We start from the raw sequence: 18,838 nt of genomic DNA on the forward strand, positions 1-18,838 counted from the left end.
TATAGTGAGTTACTCTGTAGCCTAGTAGTGCTTATGATGTACAGTTTTAAAATACAAATCTGTCGAATGGTATCTTTCTCCTAATTTACAGAGGCTCTGGTGTCCACCCAGAAGAAAATGATGACACAGAACATTCTGATCACATGCTTAATAGCTTGTTAACCCATACAACAGGGATTCTCTGTCACGTACAGTCTACAAATCACTGGTAGTTTCCGGAGGTATGTAACACTATATGTCTGCCCTCGGGTCTTGAAATTCTCGTAAATTACGCGGATCTGGTGCCCGACAGTGTCCAAGAAATACTCCATCTGGTTCAGATCAGGCTAATTTTGCCCTCAAGAAGTCAATGTAAGTTCACTCTCATGTCGCAAAACTACTCTCGCACGACATTTATCCTGCTGGAAGGTGCCTTCAGTGTCGGGAAAGACATCAAGGACGAAACGATGCAAGTGTTCCGCGTTGTTGTTCACCTAGTCCACAGCTATCATGGTGCCTTCGATTACTACCACAGCTCCCATGGAAGCCCCAATAGCTAAAGACTATCCTCACTGACCTGCGTCGGTGGCACGATGCATGGCTCAAATGGCTCTGAGCACTATGGGACTTAACATCTGTGGTCTTCAGTCCCCTGGAACTTAGAACTACTTAAACCTAACTAACCTAAGGACATCACACACATCCATGCCCGAGGCAGGATTCGAACCTGCGACCGTAGCAGGCGCGCGGCTCCGGACTGAGCGCCTAGAACCGCGAGACCACCGCGGCCGGCGCACGATGCATGTTTCGAGGAGATGTTCTACTCGATGACGGCGTATCGGGACACGACTATTCACCTGGTGTAACAAGAAACATGTTCGTGAGACTGAGTCACTTGTTTTCACTGATCCACGGTTGAATTTGGATCATCCCGTGCGCATTGCAATCGTAATTGATGTCGTATTAGAACACACTGCAGTCACCTGCTGCATAGCCCTATGTTCAACAGTGTTCGCTGATCAATGTGTTCCGAAACACTTGTGCCTGCTCCAACACTATACTCCGTTTCTGATCTTCCACATTTCGCCACTTATTCTGTTTTATAGAACCTGTGATGAGGCGTGGGCGTCCTACACCTCGTCGCCAGTCGTGGTTTTATTGACGTTCAAGTACTTTGCACAGATGCTTACGATGGTAGCACGCTGACAGCCAGCACTCTCACTGTTTTTTGTTGAAGCCGTATCTGTTAGTGTACTTCACCTTTTTCGGTCCCTATCGTAGCATTGCTAGAATAAGTTTTATTTCTCTCTGCTCATTTTATATAACATCCTTATTGTGTTACGTGTCAGCACCGCGACCTGGTAGCGTTCGATCTGACTTTTGAGCACTGGTCATAATGTTTTGGCTCATCATTGTAGACAACAAGCATACACTTATCATTTATGAGTCCCATAACCTGTAAAGTAGAGACGGAAAAGGAGACAAAAATCTGGCGAGTGAGAGTTCAGACCTCTGCCGTAACCGACGTCGATGCGGAAGTTGTCGGCTCCCAGCTGTCCGTCCACGAGGCGGCCGAGCCCGCCAACCAGCATGCCGCTGCGGTGCTCCCCGTCGTACGTGGCGTCCGACAGCTCCTGGGACACCGCCACCGTGTCCTCCGGGATCGAGTAGGACACGACGCCTCCTGCGGGTACAAACGTCACGACATTGTTTCCTGAGTATGCTCTCTCTCGCCTGTAGTACTGTGCTACTGGTGTCTTGCTGATTACTTGGAAGGACAATGTTCAACTAAAATTAATGTGGTGGATCCCTAGAAGAAGCTGTCGCTGACAGGTTCATTAGGAAAGTTTTCTATGGAAAGTTTTCTACAGCTCACTACTTTAGCTAGTATGTTCGATGGACATCGTGGTACGTTATAGGGCAGCACTGTGTTTTTTGGGTGTTGAACACTATGACCCTGTGTACGAGATCACAGAAAATCATATTACCGATAAAAATATTTACGAACCTGGAAGTTACATGAATGACAGTCTGACTGATTAGATTAGATTAGATTAGATTAGATTAATACTAGTTCCATGGATCATGAATACGATATTTCGTAATGATGTGGAACGAGTCGAATTTTCCAATACATGACATAATTAGGTTAATTCAACAACATACTTAAGTTAATATAACAACTTTATTTTATTGTGTTTTTTTGTTTTTCTTTATTTTTTATTTTTATTTTTTTTTTATTTTTTTTTCTTAATTTATATCTAAAAATTCCTCTATGGAGTAGAAGGAGTTGTCATTCAGAAATTCTTTTAATTTATTCTTAAATACTTGTTGGTTATCTGTCAGACTTTTGATACTATTTGGTAAGTGACCAAAGACTTTAGTGCCAGTATAATTCACCCCTTTCTGTGCCAAAGTTAGATTTAATCTTGAATAGTGAAGATCATCCTTTCTCCTAGTATTGTAGTTATGCACACTGCTATTACTTTTGAATTGGGTTTGGTTGTTAATAACAAATTTCATAAGAGAGTATATATACTGAGAAGCTACTGTGAATATCCCTAGATCCTTAAATAAATGTCTGCAGGATGATCTTGGGTGGACTCCAGCTATTATTCTGATTACACGCTTTTGTGCAATAAATACTTTATTCCTCAGTGATGAATTACCCCAAAATATGATGCCATATGAAAGCAATGAGTGAAAATAGGCGTAGTAAGCTAATTTACTAAGATGTTTATCACCAAAATTTGCAATGACCCTTATTGCATAAGTAGCTGAACTCAAACGTTTCAGCAGATCATCAACGTGTTTCTTCCAATTTAATCTCTCATCAATGGACACACCTAAAAATTTGGAATATTCTACCTTAGCTATATGCTTCTGATTAAGGTCTATATTTATTAATGGCGTCATACCATTCACTGTACGGAACTGTATGTACTGTGTCTTATCAAAATTCAGTGAGAGTCCGTTTACAAGGAACCACTTAGTAATTTTCTGAAAGACAGTATTGACAATTTCATCAGTTAATTCTTGTTTGTCAGGTGTGATTACTATACTTGTATCATCAGCAAAGAGAACTAACTTTGCCTCTTCATGAATATAGAATGGCAAGTCATTAATATATAATAAGAACAACAAAGGACCCAAGACTGACCCTTGTGGAACCCCATTCTTGATAGTTCCCCAGTTTGAGGAATGTGCTGATCTTCGCATGTTACGAGAACTACTTATTTCTACTTTCTGCACTCTTCCAGTTAGGTACGAATTAAACCATTTGTGCACTGTCCCACTCATGCCACAATACTTGAGCTTGTCTAGCAGAATTTCATGATTTACACAATCAAAAGCCTTTGAGAGATCACAAAAAATCCCAATGGGTGGTGTTCTGTTATTCAGATCATTCAAAATTTGACTGGTGAAAGCATATATGGCATTTTCTGTTGAAAAACCTTTCTGGAAACCAAACTGACATTTTGTTAGTACTTCATTTTTACAGATATGTGAAGCTACTCTTGAATACATTACTTTCTCAAAACAGTGGAAGCACTGCAAGGCGGGTTTAAATATAGTCTCAAGCATCAGGAATAGGCTCCAATTGGGCGACATTGCCCCTACTAGAGGTATGGTGGACCTATTAACAGGTCACGGTCAACACCTCAAAACTTTCGTCGAGTGGGATGTAGTAAGACATCAGTCCGTAAAGGTGGAGAGGAAGGTTCCGCTGAACCTACCGTTTTCAGTTGCCCCATTCTTCAGGTAGAGAGAGTGCAGACAATTTCACTGCAATCTGCAGACAATTGTACGTGACCTAAACTTTTCGGTTACAGTTAATGTGACTGAGCATATAATATCTAAAAGACAACTGCATTACTTCCATTCTGTAAGATCATATGGACGCTCTGGATAACAAAATAACGTCGACAGATCGCAAAAAGCGTTTCTTGCATTATAGACAATGATAGGTACATAAAAATTTAATTAAGAAAAACTTTAGAATGTATATAATATTCAAATAAATAAGAAACACTTAGAAAATAAAAGAAAGGAAGAGAGAATGCTATGGTCACCCACACAGGCGTGTGTAGACTCGAGGATTGCCGAGACAAGCACACACCAGAGGGAGGGCAATGTAGAACAGTATAACAGCAATGGGTTTAGAAGTAGGTACAGTTGTAGTTAGTTGGCAAAACTCGAGTTCATCAGAGACTGCCCGTAACGTATCTAATAATATAAGTTGGGAGATATTCATTTAAAACTTGAGTTATTTACATTTATTTTATGTTTTTTTAACTGATTATTATTTACAATTTTATGTTTTATTTCCCCTTTAATGTAAGAAGTGGTTGCTGTTAACATAATTTAATACTGGATACATAATATCATTCATTGTATGTCATCATGATTATTTAATGTGTACGACCTGATTAGAGTTTCTAGATAAAAGGCCAAAAATTCGTGGCAGTAAATTGAAACTGAACTGAAATTGAATGAATGATGGCCCATTAACGGCTGGAAAGAGTTTCTAGAATGAGGCCATCCTTGCAGATAACATGTAGTGTCGTCGTGACCAAGTTCAGTATTTCGTTTGTCGTGAAGTCTTTAATGTCTAGTATTTGGCTTAGTGTCTGTGTTCTGTTTGTGGTATGCCATCTATTTAATAGAGACTAGGAGCAGTAAATTGATTGATTCGTTAGGAACTACCGGTAATGACGAGTAATCAAACTGAGGATCCTCATACTACATCCGCGCAATCGCTTGGTCTTCCTCAAAATATCTAACACAGTTCGAGTGTTAAGGCTCTCTATTAAGATACAATTCACCTCCAGAATTCTGTAGGCCACCAAACGGAAGCACATGATTAGAGACTAGATTTGTATGTCTTTCGATAGTGACAGAGCTAGATATACATATCAGTGGAGCCAATTTACCCCACGCGAAACTGCACTATCAGTGTTGCCCCTTTCGACGATGGCAAACAGCGGCTTACGTGAATCTGGACGTGCTCGTACGCTTCCCTAGCGTCGCCGCTCATCAGTTCAGCTAACATTCATTCATGGTTCGAGTGCAGCTCTCGATGTCATGCAGTGAGAAGGGAATCATACATATAGTACGATGACTTCTGCACCCTGCAGCAAAGAGGAGGTTCTCGACGGTGTCGTTGCTCGTCTGTTGTCTCCCATTTAGAGGGACAGTTATTTCAAACTATCAGCTCCACAAGAATCCATACACACCGGAAGTGCACCTACCCCTCCAAGTCAACCATGCGGCTCCTCACCATTCTCCTACTATGATGAAGCGTACCTTACTAACCTCTTACCTCACTTACTTAATAAGTGCAAATCTGTCATCTCTGTGTTTCTCAAACTAGACAAAGAATACGGTCATATTTGGAATTCCTGTTTCCTTCTCAAATTCTAAACTCATTTTGCCCTCACAATAAATTGGGAACATCGTCTTGCATTCCTTCTTTCCAACTGTGAGTCCAATGTAACCCATAAACAGCATCTATTTCCGCACTTTCCATTCCACAAAGGGATGCCTGAGGGATTTATCCTAACTCCACTACCGATATGCAAAAACCCCCTATTCGCTTAGGCCATTTCAACTTGTCGGCCGCCTTCCAAGCCTCATATGCACCCTCCAGAAATCCCAACGATTGCAACTCCCTCTTAACCATTGGCTCCTCGACATCAAATCTGCCAAGACACACGCAATAATTTCAGAACGAAAGCAGGGCTCTGCCCTCGTGACACCCACTTCACCATTTATATCTGTCCAGTCGAGCTTCTCAACCAGAAACTAACGTGGAAACTTCACCTACCAACCATGTAACAAAACTTCTGTAATAGATTGAAAGTGATAAATCTACTATCTAGTCCAACTTGCATTCCTCTAACATACTCACAGACACCAATGTCACATGGATATCCGGTCCACCAAAATCCTTTCACTTCTCCCAAAATCTTTCACTCCAGCTTGTTTGCCATATCTGTCTACTCTCCTCCACTTAAATCCTGTAAGTTTATATCGTCCATTTTTCTCATACGTTAAACATCAGAACACACATTAAACACCTGACACTTTCCACGAAACAGATACCAGCCACCTAATCATTGTACCTGACATTACCAACCATCACACAACAATGTGATTTTACCAGCACCTTCCCCTAAATTTACACTTTTTCCCCTATCTGACTATGATATCGACTCGAAGATCTACTCCTTTTGTGCTTGACGGTATTGTCCTTCTACTTTCCATGAAATGATTTCGTATTATAAAATATATGCAATTTACTGGTTTTTGCTAGTTATTTCTCAGCCCAACCCACCTTGGACACCCATCTGTGAGACAAGGGTGGTAGATAATGCGATGCCAAAATAGTTCCATCGTCTCATGTAGTGACTGCCACGATACATTCTAATATACAAGGGATAAAAAGAGCGTATAATGCAACTACCCATGTGTGCGATTCACTGCGATTGGCCAGTAAAGGAAAGTATCATTTGTTAAAAAACGAATATATACATCTGACATGTTAAAAAGGTGTCGCGAGAGTAAAGGTAGCACGTTAAATAATTGGCATTTTTAGTCTCTCTGACGTCCAACTTGAGCATAACACTAGAAACAAGGCGCAACAATGGCTGTTATCAGTATCAAGTCAATGGACCCTCAAGTCTACCTTTCACAGCACTATTGTAATTCACTACAGCTTACCTCAGCTATTGCTGCATATTGTGAAGGAAAGAAGACTGAGGTTCAGCATTCCATAGCTAATGACGTCAGTAGATATGGAGGAGAATTCCGCTAATGCAAGGACACTCTCCAGGATTTCCACAGAAGACATGTCGGCTTCATCTTAAATGATTTCGGGAAATCACCAGATATCTCAATCTGAATATCTGGAACAATATCATCCCCTTGAGTTCTCTGAATAGTAGTCCATTACGTTAACAACTGCGCCCATCACTTGATAGTCCAAGTTGAGGATGTGTCACATACTATGTTCTAGGTCAGAAAGCTGACAGGCTGCTCCCAGTTTGGGTAGATCAGCTGTTTTTGAAAAATTCGCGTCTTTACTCGCGTAACAGCGGAGACCTTCTGTTTCTGATGAGTTTATTAGGTTAAAAGTACATAAACGTTTGCATTGTGCTGTAGTTGTGTCCCGTTTGGCAGTGGTCGCAAAGGCTGATGGTGTCTGTACAGCAGCAGTTGGCTTGCAAGGCATCGCAACAATTGAGACAGCACTACGGCGAGTCGACGAGTGCGGCAGCATTATGCAGTCCTGAGTGTGACAGCGGTCCAGCCGAATCTCGAACGCTGGGACTATTGGCAGCAACGGACTGTCATGTGCAGCACCGGTTGCATGGAGGGCGCAGCGCGTGGTGTTTGTGGATTGGTTTAGTTGTATTTTGAAGTTGTGTGGCTAAATAGCAAAGACGCTGACTCATGCAGCCTGCACCTTGGGAGAAGATTCACCCCTGGGGACTGTTGACACAAGTAATCGGCCCCATATGCAAAGAGAATAGGGCGGCAGATTTTACATTACCGTCTGCCGCTGTTAGAGAGCAGAACCCCAGTGTCTGCGAGGATGAACCCGGGTGACGAGGGCGATACAATGCTCGCAACTTGTGATATTGAATGGTTGCTGACAACATGTGACGGCCCCACAATCAAGGAGGATTGGGTAGCCATTGCTTTCATTGTGTCTGAAGTGGTCCGTCCTAGTCTGGAAACATATGTCTGTGAAGCTGAGAGAGCTGCGCCAAACATGTGAGGAGTGGGCAGAATGGTGTTTTGATGGTTACTGAGAAAACTGAGTCTGGAGTGCACAGATGTGGCGGTGATTTGTGAAATGTGCCCAATACACAGCATTACTCAAGGAAGCTGTCAAACATTGCGGTGTGCAGCTGTTGTTAAATTCGTGGCTTACCTTCGTTAATACTAATCCAGTTGTATTTGGAGATATGTTGCGGATTGCTCACTGTCTACTACAGGCAAATGAAAACGAATATCGTTAGAGGAGTGACCATGTCTGCCTACTTTAGTCCCACTGAAGGTGTTGGGGGAAGGCCTTCGTGCAGATTTGTGTTTGCACCGCTAAAACGTTGCTCTTAAATTCTCATTTTTGAGTTTGGCGTCATATTATCTTTCAGGAACGAAGCTTTGCTCCGTTAAGGGGTCGTCACAGTTTTACGATCTGATGTCATTCGTATTAATGGAAGGCTCACGTGTGTATGTATGTATGTATGTATGTATGTGTGTGTGTGTGTGTGTGTGTGTGTGTGTGTGTGTGTGTGTGTTAGGAAGGTTTTCAATTAATGAAATATTTCGGATTAAGTCGGTATCGTAGTGGTATGTCACAGAGTAGAAAAGGAGAAGAAATTAAAATTTTTCGTAAGTTCACACTAGCACAGCTACAACCAATACAAGGCAGAGATGGTGAAGAAATGCGGCAGAAAGACACAATCAGCTCTGTCAATCATGTACAGAAGAACGAGTTCCTATATTGGCATCAATCGCCAGGCATAAGTTACACATTAAAAAAAAGTCAACCTGTAAAGAGGGAGAGAGAGACCAAGATATATTGGTTAGCTCTTGTTACGTGAAGTAACAGCTTTACATTGTACTCAATAACACATTCCAGAGACTTGACAATGCAGATAAAAGCCCTTAAAAAATTGTTAAGCAAACGCAGTGGAATGAGTACCACTGATCACTAGTAAAGAAGTGAGATACATTTGGCCATAACAAACAGAGCCTCACAGCATTAACTCCCACTTGTCTTCTTACATACTGCAGGTTTCCATCTCTGAGTCAGTTAGTTATTAGTATCAATGGTACTTATACCGAAGTGCTCGATTCAATAATTATTGTTCAATAATTACTGCAGTTTAGCACCTGACATCCATGTATTAGACATTCCAGCACTTCTCGTAAACTTGCTGCTTAGTGTTCCTGAGATTACAACATCCAAGTAACCATGCCCTAACGCTCATGCACTTCGCAATTGCCTGCTTACTGAACTGTAAATTGGAATACATAAATGATAACTTGTAATCACGTTTTATTAGCGTCGAAACACTCTCCATAGGTTACACAAGACCATCAAGAAAACAAAGAGGTGAAAATTCCTGGCAGATTAAAACTGTGTACCAGACCGAGACTCGAACTCGGGACCTTCGCCTTTCGCGGGCAAGTGCTCTACCAACTTAGCTACCCAAGCACGACTTACGACCTGCCTTCACAGCTTCAATTCTGCCAGTTAATCTCATTCTGGAAACATCCCCCAGGCTGTGGCTAAGCCATGTCTCCACATATCCTTTCTTCCAGGAGTGCTAGTCCTGCAAAGGTTCGCTGGAGAGCCTGTGTGCAGTTTGGAAGGTAGGAGGCGAGGTCCTGACAGAATTGAAGCTGTGAAGGCAGGTCGTGAGTCGTGCTTGGGTAGCTCTTGGTGTGCAGTTTGGAAGGTAGGAGGCGAGGTCCTGACAGAATTGAAGCTGTGAAGGCAGGTCGTGAGTCGTACTTGGGTAGCTCTTGGTAGAGAACTTGCCTGTGAAAGGCAAAGGTCCCGAGTTCGGGTCTCGGTCTGGCACACAATTTTAATCTGCCAGGAAGTTTCATATCAGCGCACACTCCGCTGCAGAGTGAAAACCTCATTCTGGGGACATAGTGGTGTCTCTGCTCGGCACCCCTACAGCGGTTTACCTAGTTGATTGCGATGTATTCATTCAGTGTAATTTACATTTTAATGGTAATATTATTTTATACTACTTAGGTTATAGTTTCAGCGTTTAACTGCTGATTCATCTTATGGAATGTAAACTGCAAACAAATGTATGCGAGATCCTTTATTTAGAACCACAACCGGCTTCATAGCTTAAAGCCACGACTACCGATGGGTATGTAAATTACGTCATATGAGATCCAAATGTCAAAATCTGAAACATTGCTGCGAAACAGCAAGTGTACAAATTTTAAGAGGGTGAAAAAATCAGCCAACAAGTTACAAACCAAAGGTCTATTTAGCTCTTGATCTAGGTTTCGATATTTCTAAAACTATCTGCTTCAGAAGGAGTAGGCCTTGTTACATCCCATGGTGATTAGCTTCAGCTAATGTAATTTACCACCATGTGGCGTAACACGGCCCACTCCTTCTGAAGAAGATATTTTTAGGAACATCGAAATCTAGGTGCGGGCTAAATAAATAATTGGTTTGCAACTGGTTGGCCGATTCTTCAGCCTCTTCACATCCAATTTAGAAATGCATACAAGACCTAGCATTTACTGTCCAGGTAACGGTGATACGCCAAGCGAGCGTACTATCAAGTATTAAATAGGCTGAATGGTGCCATCATCATCACTTGGCGTATTAATACTTTGTGGACAGTGAACGCTGAGTCTCTTATCCATCGCCAGATTCGGATCTCATATGCGTATTTTACATACCCACAAAAAGATGTGGCTGTAAGCTAAGAAACCGGTTGTGGTTCTAAGTAAAGATTGTTACTTACAACTGTTTGCGATTTTCATCCCACAAGATGTACTTTCACTGCTGCATATGTGCTGAACATAATGTAGTTTGCAAATTGCTGATTATTCTCTAATTGAGGATTCCGAATATTCTACTAAAGGTTTGCGAGACTTTTAACATATGGGCACAGTGATTTACTTCCACACTTAGTTACTGAACGTTTCTGTACTATTATTTTGGGATTTATTATTATTAATTTTGAACCAGTAGGATTTTGCTTGTATTACTGTTCTTTTTTAAAATAACAGCTTTAGGAGAATTTTACTTAATAGTTCAGTGATCTTGCTCAATTGTATTGTTGTCAATAAATGGTACCACTGTTAAATTATCATTGCACTTTACAGCCACTAGCCACTGCCACTCCACAGCCTATGTTGCTGCTACGCCACTTCCAACGCTTCTTTCCGCAAGTAATAAGTATACTGCAAACATGGCCGTCGTCCTGCATGATTCTGCATGTATAAAAATTTATTTACGGTGCTACAACGTTCTTCTACATAGAAAGGTAAGAAACAAGGCTTCACTACAGTTCACCCTTTAAAAATTCAAGTTTAAGATCACCTCTTTGTATTCTATTGACCATTTTTATGAAGAGCCGGGTATATTGTTCAGTATTTATGTTATATTCGTCACTACTTACATGACGTGTAGACTACTCTCCATTCATTCATCAGTATCCATTAGCTTCTCTGATATATACTGCAGTTTTACAAAAAGCACAGCGGTGTCACGGAGTCAATACAATTAATAAACAAAGCCACTAAGATTAGGTTTCCCGTCTTTCGCAGTGTACACACTTTGACGTATTCTCCGTCTTGGCATATTGCTGTTTCCATGCGCTGTTCTAAAATTATTTATTTCTGATGCATTACTTCCTGTTACTCATTTATCGATATGGGGGAAACATTGCAGTCTGTGGCAGCCTCCAGCACGAGCTCCTTACAGCGCCCTTATTAACCAGCGCGGTCCGAAGTGGCTTCTCATGTTCGAAGACCCTATTCAGCGGAGCGTGGCCACGAGCGTGATGTGTCAGCGTTTGCTCAGCCAAAGATCAATACTGGGATTTCTGAGGGCTACTGTGCAACCAGACAATATTCACACCCTCCTTGAAACATAACTCTCAGAGTTTTCTGAAAAACTAGAAATGCAACTCACCATATCGGGGGGAATCCTTCAAGTGCCATTCATACGCATTGCTCGCAAAGTTCTAGTTGCGACAGGTGGTGGCAGGAAAGTTTGTAACTGTCTTTTGCAGGAAGTTACTGTTTAAGATTCCACTGACATTGCGATTTTTAGAATCAGAGCTTATTTGTATACGGATCTTATTGAGACCGTCCTTATATTAGCCTTCAAAACCAGGGTAAAAGTAAAGAGTAGATGCCATTAGTGATGCGATTTAAGACGTTTTCTAATGAGCGAATAATTTTGAGCAAGTTTGAGATAGCAGTCATCCTCACGCACGTTTCGGCATACCTCTGGCTGACTGTTAATGTACGAAGAGGTAGTGTCGTACAAACCAGACACCGGTTCTATAATACTGGCTTCTGTTATGGCGTGTTCTGTCAACAGTGGATTCCTCCCAATTTACGTTGTTCAAGGGGCCTGGAGATGCGGTAATGCAACGCCACAACTGTATGCGTAAAATAACTACATGCAAAAGTAAAGATTTCAGATGTCATGTTGAATGGTTCAAATGGCTCTGAGCACTATGGGACTCAACTGCTGAGGTCATTAGTCCCCTAGAACTTAGAACTAGTTAAACCTAACTAACCTAAGAACATCACACACATCCATGCCCGAGGCAGGATTCGAACCTGCGACCGTAGCGGTCTCGCGGTTCTAGACTGCAGCGCCAGAACCGCGCGGCCACTTCGGCCGGCCTGTCATGTTGAACAGCCGAAGTGCTTGTAATCTCTATTACAAGAATGGACGTAGAAAGACTAAACGGTGCTGTGACTTCGCGGTTCCGGTGGCTGCCATGTATATAGGCACATCGGAAACCTGCAGCAAGGAGTGTATGAGTGTATTACACCAACAGGCGTACGAGACATCACGAATTCTTTCATTAGAAACGGGAGAGGTAAGATGAAACCTTTATTCATCACAAACGACAATACGTGAGTCTAAGCATTATCTGTGTGAGCATAACAGACAACACAAATTAGCGTAGAAGATAGCGGTCGGAGAATAAGCCCCTCTTTTGTGGAATTGTTTATTTCACTCCTTTATATGTGATTATGAAAGCTTGTGTCGCCTCTACACGCGAAGAAGGATTACTTATTCTTCAATTTGTTTTCGGGAGAGCTGGACATGAAACATTATCTACTTGCCATACTTATCGTAATAATTTAGTCTTAGTTTCTCTCAGTCTTTAAAATAAATCGTCAGGAAGGTATCAGTCAATATCTGTACGACGAATTTCGTATACATTTCGGGTACAGATCAGTTAGTGCTGAGCTTCTTATTACAACGATAGTGGAGCGTTAAACTCTAGCTTTTCTGCCAACAGAAGTTAAAAATTTTCTTTTAACCTTAATTGAATCCTGAAATAAGGTCGTAGCTCTGTTCTTACTGAAATCATTGTGGTGTGCTTTTTGGAGACTTTAGACTAAGGAACACAAGATACAGGGCATCGCATTAAGAACTTCGATACCGATTCTAGCAGTGGAGCATAGTATCTATATGATCTCTGTATAGCATACAAGATTTTGGTCACCTGACGACCAGAATAATAATGTCTGCCTTGTTCGAAAAATATGTCTTAAAGTCAGACATACTTAACGTATCCTGTCAAAGTGGCTAAGTTTGACTAGCACAGTAAATGTAGTGAACAATAAATTCATTCCAAATGCCTAATCTTCACAAATTTTGTGTATTTTTAAATGATATGTATTGGTCCATTAAGGCTCCAAGTAGAGCTTGCAAGTGAAATGGAATATATCTAACACTTTACAACAAATCATTGACAATGTGACAGTAAAATATGCACTATTCATTAATTAGAAATAGCTTAAAGTATGTTCCACTGTGAATGTAAGTAATTTCAGTACAAGTCGGTGTTTTTCCTCCCGAAGTACATCGTACAATGTGCTGCCTTTGTTGCCACCGTTATTGATCGTTTAATCTATCGAGTTGGTATCACCATTTTATTGCCATATACGATCTACGTAAACCGCACAGTGAGTGGTATACGGTTGTCAATTATAATGTACTAGCTGAGTACATAGCGTAGACTGGCTATGTAATTTTTCCAATCTTCTTTTACTTCATGTCTCCCTCTTCCATCTCTCAGTCCACATCCTCCTTTCCCCCTCTCTGTCCATCTGTTCCAACCCCTCTCTCTGTTCATCAGCCCTTCAAACTCTGCCCATCTTCTCCTTCCCCTCTATTTTTCCACCTCCTCCTACCCCTCTCTCTGTCCATCTACTGCCCTTTCTCTATCCGTTTCCCTCCCTCCTCTCTCTGTCCATCTTCACCTCCCCCATTCTCTGCCCATCTCCACCTGCACTCTGTCGGTCCACCTTCTCCTCCACTCATCCTGCCCATCTATTCCTCAAACACTATTTCCACCTCTCCCACTGTCCATATCCTTCTGCCCCTCTCCCTTTCCATCATCTTTTACCCATCTCCCTGTCCATCTCTTCCTACCCCTTCCAAGTGTTCATCTCCTCATTCCCCCTTTCGCTGCCATCTCTTCCCCTCCCCCAGTCTTTGTACAACACCTCCTCATCCCTTCCTCTGTCCATGCCATCGTCTAGCTTCTCTCTGTTCACTTATCCCTCTCTCCTCTTCCCCTAATCTGTTTCTGTCACCTCATTCCCTCTCTGTTCAAGTCCATCTCCTCCTCCCCCTTTTCTCTCCAAGTTATAACCACCAACCTAATATAATGCTTGTGTTTCCTCCACCACAGTATTCCTTTCCTGATTGTAACAAATAAGTGTACTACCTTTGGCAGCAATTGTTCCAGAGACTTTTATCTGTGTCTTTGCCTGCATTTAACTTTTTTCACACGTATTTGTACACGTATTTCCACTGTATCGTCAGGGAATTTCGCCCTACAGTTTCATTTTGATGCAACTCTATGTTTATGACATCATATCTCCCGAACTACGTATGTTACAATGAGATAATTTTACAGGTACATCCAGTGGTATATGCGACGACTGTCTGCGGAATATGCTGTGAATAGAGTTAGCAGTAAAGAAGTAATAAATTAAAACATCGTGCATGGTGCTATAGTTTCTTACACATCCCAATATTCTAAGTTGTATCTCCTACGTATCGTAAAATGATATAGTTTTGTAGCTACATTCAAAGATGTACATGAATTCAGTCTGCAAAGTGTGTTGCTAACAGAGATAGTGACAAAGAAGCAATAAATTCAAAATGCATGCAAGATGCGGAATTTTTTCATGCATCTGGATGTCTGTGACGTCGTATCTCCTGAAATGTGTGTCGGACACTGATAAAATTTTGCTGGTATATTCTGTGGTATATTAAAATATTGTCAGTAAATTGGGTCACGAATAAAGTTAACATTAAAGAAGTAATAAATTACAACGTAATGCTTCATACGGCTGTTACTCTACACTACGTGGACAGAGAAAATGTGGTAAATACTAAACTTCTGTCCTACCATCATTTTGTGGAGGTTGTCAGTGAGAAAAAGTTTCATAAAAATTTTTAATCATGTGTTAAGTTGGTTGCAAGTCAGAAACAACTATCATTCTCAAACACTGGATGAATAAAGTACGGATATTCGCGCTTTCTGGGCTACACTGCTTTTAGACCACCAGTCCACCCATTTGATAGGTTCTTAGCCCCCAAAGTGGCTGATATTTAGACCAAAAAAGTTTGAAATATGACTATTGGTTTAGGAGGAGATGTGGAACATACATACGTACATTTATACAGTGTTATAATGTGTATAGACTCGCAGCATTGAAGAAGTACTTTATTGGTGAAAGAAGTGATAAGAAGATTTGAAGACCTGTTTGTTCATTTCAGCTAAGTAATATGTAATAACGAATGTTGAAAATGATGTACCTAAATTTCACTTCAGTATAGATGTATCAAGTAATTACGCTATTCACTAATAGCATGTTAACTAGAAACCGTGTAAGAAATAAATAAAAAAAATAGTTCTACTGAGTTTCATTTCCTCTTATATTGTGCTTTGAACTTCCTGTTGACATCAAAAGTGAGTGACGAGGTCAGTGGTAGTGGATGCAACAGTGGGAAAACATTACGGTGGATCTTCCACATTTAGGTTTACCATGCATTCAGCAAGTGTCTTACGGTCAATGCTGGGACTTTAATCTGAAGATAAGATATTGAAGTGCCAGTGTTATTCCGAATTACGATACAAGGTTCCTTCGGATGCGCATGCATGTCCGATGGAACAGGCACTGCGGCGACAACAGCAGTTATGAAATATATGAAATTTGTTCGCAGTTGGACAGGCATATGGACAAGTATCATCTTTATAATGGAACAACGGCAGTGAAAATTTGTGACTGACAGGGACTCGAATTTCGATTTCTCGCTTATGGTCAGCGGTCGCACCATTTAGCTCCCCGAGCACAACTCAGGGCCAGATCCAAGTTTCCATATGTCGTCAATCATATGGCTACAACCTACGGCTGTTCCTTGAAACATGCATGCATGTCCGAGAAACTTTGGATCGTACTTCTGAACAACGCAGGCACTGAGCTAACGTATTTATCCGCCTACACCGGGCAAACGACATTCAATTAAAATATCACCCCTGTATGAAAATATACATAATGAATGTATGAGGGCTGACTGTAGACACATGGTTGACGACATACGCAAGTCTTGGTCCGGCCGTGAGTCGTGCTCGGAGAGCCTAATGGTAAGGCGCCCGCTCGCGATAAGCGGGTAATCCAGGTTCGAGTCCCAGTCCGGCACAAATTATCATTGACGTCGTTACATTATACAGCTGATGACTGTCCATATTCTCAACATCGAACACTTTTCATGTTAACCTGAAAGGGATACAACTGATTTCCTTTCCGTCGTTTCCATCTCTGAACTTCTATTCCGTCTGTAATGAGCTCGTTTTTGACGATACGTTTAATTCACATGATAATGTATTTGCGGGTGATGAGTGGTGGTGCCGTCTAGTCGCAGCATTTTGTGGACATCATCTTCAAGGGAAGATGATGGATACGAAATTCAGCATGACGTTGCGACAAGACAACGCCACCACTCGGCAGATCACCCGAGAAGATTTCATCATTGGAATACGCCGAGGAAGCCTGCTGTCACATATACGTTTAACTCCAATTTTTCTTCCTTCCACACAGAAAAACTTTTTTCCTGAATCAGTGAGGATGCATGCTGTACCACATTTTTATAGCGAAAATTGACTCGGCTGGAAGTACAAAAGCCTCGAAAACATCCCAGTCAACTGCAAGTACACAAATGATCCATCTGCGAATTGACCGTGAATGTGTGGTTACTAACCGTCACTGACTTCAGTACGAAATATTATCCTAATTAGTACAAATGGATTTGAAATGTGAACTTCTCGACTAAGTCTACATCTAATTGAAATCAAATTTCTCCCCTGGCCTCCCTTAACAAGAAAGGCAATACTACTTCAGCACATTACATGGTACAGTTTACTGTGCATTCGTACCTATTAAAGGAAGAGCTCCCATCGTCCCTCTCCCATATGCATACAATAACTCACTTGCCAGTAAGTGATAAATTCTTTGAAACACTCTCGGTGCATCTCGTAAATCAAGGCATTACATGGCTGAACCAGATCTTCGAACTTATGGGAGTATGGCACACAAAAATTGTAATATGATACCAAAGCTCTGAAGAATTGAGATCAGTTGATACTGGAGTTCTAGTTACAGGCCCTTTTCGACCTATCTAGATTTTACGACACTGGTTCGTTGGGTATGGTCTTAAATCAGCAGAAGAAATGTGCTATTGCCCCGACATGCACGTACAACATTGTTCAAATGATAACCGTGGGTGAAATTTCAGACTGATTAGGGAATTAATCGGAATGCTTAGCTTTCAAACATTATAATGTATGCAAAGGAGTCTTCTGCGGAAGGCCAGAATTAGCACTCGACGGCACTCCTAATAGTCAATGCGATATTCCAGGAAGGTGACCAGACTCAACTGCTTACACTGCAGGCGACTCACACGTTCACAGTGATACATCTTGCGACTTACACGGTGTTCCCTCGACGATGCTTTAATGTGTTCCCGAGTAGTTTCAAGTAAACCACATTGTGTGACATGCAGAGAACGAATGTGAGTTGTTCCCGCAGTACGTTGGCGGCAAGGACGAAGAGTAAAATTTATAAAGGAAATGCGAAAGAAGAGGGAGGGCCGTCCTTGGTGCAATGCTGGAGAGTGGTGCCTAGAAATCATGACCTCTGCCCGTCAAGATGCTGTCCCAACGCCTGGTGATAGGTGAATAATATAGGGGAACCGATGTTGGTATATAGGCGTGGATAATGAGGTTTAGGACATTCTCGGGTAAGTCTGGAATGGGCGAGCTGAGAGGAGCTCCTCTCAGCCTAGCCGCGGGGATCAGCTGACAGCTGCCTGGGAAGCATAACAGAGACGTCTCAGAGGCCTCCGACACAACTCAGCCATGTGCAGGTATACTTACTGAGCCAGAGCTTGACAAGGGAACCACTCGGTGGACGCCACAGCAGCAGCATTCCTCACACTTGCCAGGCAACTGAATACAGCACCCAACTCCCTAGTTCAAGCTACCCTGAGAGCGCGAGGCAGTATTATCCTGCATCTACGTGATAACTCTTCAGTTCACAATTAAGTGCCTGGGAGAAGTTGGTAGATTGCTTTTGAAGGTATACAGAGTAAACAGTATGTCTTTTACGTCCCAGTTAAAATTCTCTGTTTAACTCCCTATAAAACCCAACTGAATGTATGTTTTGTTATACACATGTTTCATACACAGGTGTATGTTTTGTTATACGCAGCTCGTGGTCTCGCAGTAGCGTTCTCGCTTCCCGAGCACGGGGTGCTGGCTTCGATTCCCGGCGGGGTCAGGGATTTTCACCTGCCCCGAGATGACTGGTTGTTGTTGCGTCGTCTTCGTCATCATCATTTATCCCCACTACGATCGGAGGAAGGCAACGACAACCCACCTCCGTTAGGACGTAGCCTAGTATGGCGGTGTGGGTTTCCCGCATCGTTCCCCTACGGTCTGCCAAGAAGCAAGGGACTTCGTCATCATCATATACAAAACAACCAATTCCGTCTTTTGTAACAGAGTTTTTGTGTGTAAGAAATATGTTTTCA

At 41.9% G+C, this 18,838-nt stretch overlaps 1 protein-coding gene across 1 annotated transcript in view; it reads right to left on the minus strand.

Moving 5' to 3' along the window:
- LOC126244741 (discoidin domain-containing receptor tyrosine kinase B-like) overlaps positions 1–18,838 on the minus strand; it is a 285,697-nt gene that overhangs the window by 74,177 nt on the left and 192,682 nt on the right. The window contains exon 6 of the mRNA XM_049948267.1: positions 1,490–1,663. Within this exon, the coding sequence (XP_049804224.1) occupies positions 1,490–1,663 (174 nt within the window). The remainder of the gene's footprint in view (positions 1–1,489; positions 1,664–18,838) is intronic.

This window comes from Schistocerca nitens, chromosome 1, assembly GCF_023898315.1.
Source record: "Schistocerca nitens isolate TAMUIC-IGC-003100 chromosome 1, iqSchNite1.1, whole genome shotgun sequence".
In the NCBI taxonomy this organism is placed as follows: domain Eukaryota; kingdom Metazoa; phylum Arthropoda; class Insecta; order Orthoptera; family Acrididae; genus Schistocerca; species Schistocerca nitens.